This window comes from Quercus robur, chromosome 2, assembly GCF_932294415.1.
Source record: "Quercus robur chromosome 2, dhQueRobu3.1, whole genome shotgun sequence".
NCBI classification, from domain to species: domain Eukaryota; kingdom Viridiplantae; phylum Streptophyta; class Magnoliopsida; order Fagales; family Fagaceae; genus Quercus; species Quercus robur.
The window spans coordinates 68,896,346-68,898,205 of record NC_065535.1 but is presented as its reverse complement, the minus strand read 5'-3'; the positions used below and the strand labels follow the sequence as shown (position 1 = coordinate 68,898,205).

The 1,860-nt window shown below is 35.2% G+C and overlaps 1 protein-coding gene across 1 annotated transcript; it reads right to left on the bottom strand.

Annotated features, from left to right (window-relative positions):
• Window positions 1-333: 333 nt before the first annotated feature.
• Window positions 334-1,351, bottom strand: LOC126702342 (mavicyanin). The gene is made up of 2 exons (XM_050401029.1): window positions 1,150-1,351; window positions 334-668 (listed from the first exon to the last, which is right to left on the bottom strand). The coding sequence occupies exons 1-2, from the start codon at window positions 1,349-1,351 to the stop codon at window positions 334-336; spliced, it is 537 nt and encodes a 178-aa protein (XP_050256986.1).
• Between the last annotated feature and the right edge of the window lie 509 nt (window positions 1,352-1,860).

The following is a 1,860-nucleotide window of genomic DNA, read 5'->3' as shown; positions in this document are numbered from 1 at the left end:
TATTATTAAATAATACATGCACTATTTTAATCACAAATTTTACATTATATTCTTATAAAACAATCATATTATATTTGTATTGGTAACTTCCTGAAGTCTCCTCAACTTGTTATCCTTTTATATATCACATTTTTCAAGATATAATTATAAAGCAAAGCACATGAAAAATTAAAGAAAAGACAGATTCCATCATCAGAGGTCTAAACAAATCCCACGTTAGATTTACAATAACATCTCTGAACAAAAAAATAACTTAGTCTTATGAAACCCTAAAAATTAAAAAACTGGACAATAGAACTAAATAACTTCCCACCTAGCATAACACTAGGGTGACTATATAACATTAGAAGCAACAAATGACAACACAAACTGAAGAAAGACTAATGCAGAGACTCCAAGTGAAGAAACTGCAACATGGGAACCAGATGATGATTTGCCGCCACCATCACCAGATGGAGACTCTTCCTCATGTGACATCACTTTTACGATCATCCTCTGACCCTTCTCGCAGTGCCCGGATACTCCACTGATGAAGTAGAAAGGACCCGGCTGATTCAACCTGAAAACTGAATTCCCATTGTTGGAGAAGAAGTTGGGGTGAGAGGAATTGCACCTCTTATACTCTGTCTCATTCACCTCCATAACTGAGTCCTTCCTGTATCTAAAACCTGTGTACAAAAAAGAAAACACAAGCACCAAAATATATAAGAAACACATTGTAGACACAAATATATTGCACAACTTTTTTGCAACCAAAAGAAGTGATGAATTGTTATTGATTTTTACATGGATTATCATTGATACCATTTTACTGTCTACACCACAGTGATTATGAACAAAGTTGTGTATATGGACTTACTGGAAATATAAACATCAAACTAGTTAAACACGTGTATAATATATGAATGCATGTTTGAAGTGCAATAGACCCAATACTTTTTCACAACTTTTTCATACCTTAGCAAATTGTTGTTGATTTTACATGAGATCATCATTGATACCACTTTTTGTTTACTGTTCTTTTTTCTTTTTTTTTTTTGGAAAAAAGTTGTGTTTATATAGACCTACTGAAAGCATAAACATCAAACTAGTTAAGTGTAAGTGATTGTGAGTGCATGTGATTGTGAATGCATGTTTGTGTATACTTACGGACAGTGTCACCAACTTGGAAGCGGTTTTCTGAGGCCCAGTCATTGTAGATTTTGCTGTCATTGGCTGGTGGGACTACCCAACCATGGGTGCCTCCAACTTCGAACTCAAAGGAAGAGACTGAGAAATTGTGAAGAGTGCAGAATACGGTAAACAAGAACACAATTAGAACTGTGGTGGAACTCTTGGAGAAAGAAGCCATTGGAAGCTTTTGCAAAGGCTCTCAGAAGAGACTAGGATATATGCTAAAGGAAGAGATCAGTTGAGTAGAAACACGGAGTTTTGAGGGTGTGATATGTGAGTAATAATAGTGGGAGTTTGTGATATTATTGGCTTATAATAAGGGGAATCCGCCAGAGAGCGTGGGTGTGAAGTAGTGCTTGAGATGAGTCAGTTACAGGGGAGAGTGGATGGACATGAAGGTAGTGGGAGAGGTTTTGGCTATTTCTTTGACTTGGTCAGTCAGTTCGTCTAATCGATATTCAAAAACTAGTAATTCTGAAGCGGAAATGTTTTCCCACGTTGCCAACAATCATGGATAATGGGTCAGTTGGTCTAATCATTTGGATGAAACCCTTATTTTTTTTCTTTTTCTTTTTCAATGGTAATTTGATAGTTATAATATGAGGAAAAAAGGATTTAAAAGTTAATTTTTAGAGGATTTAAAAAGCTAGTTATAATTTCAATAAAATGTCAAAAATACCCCTAATT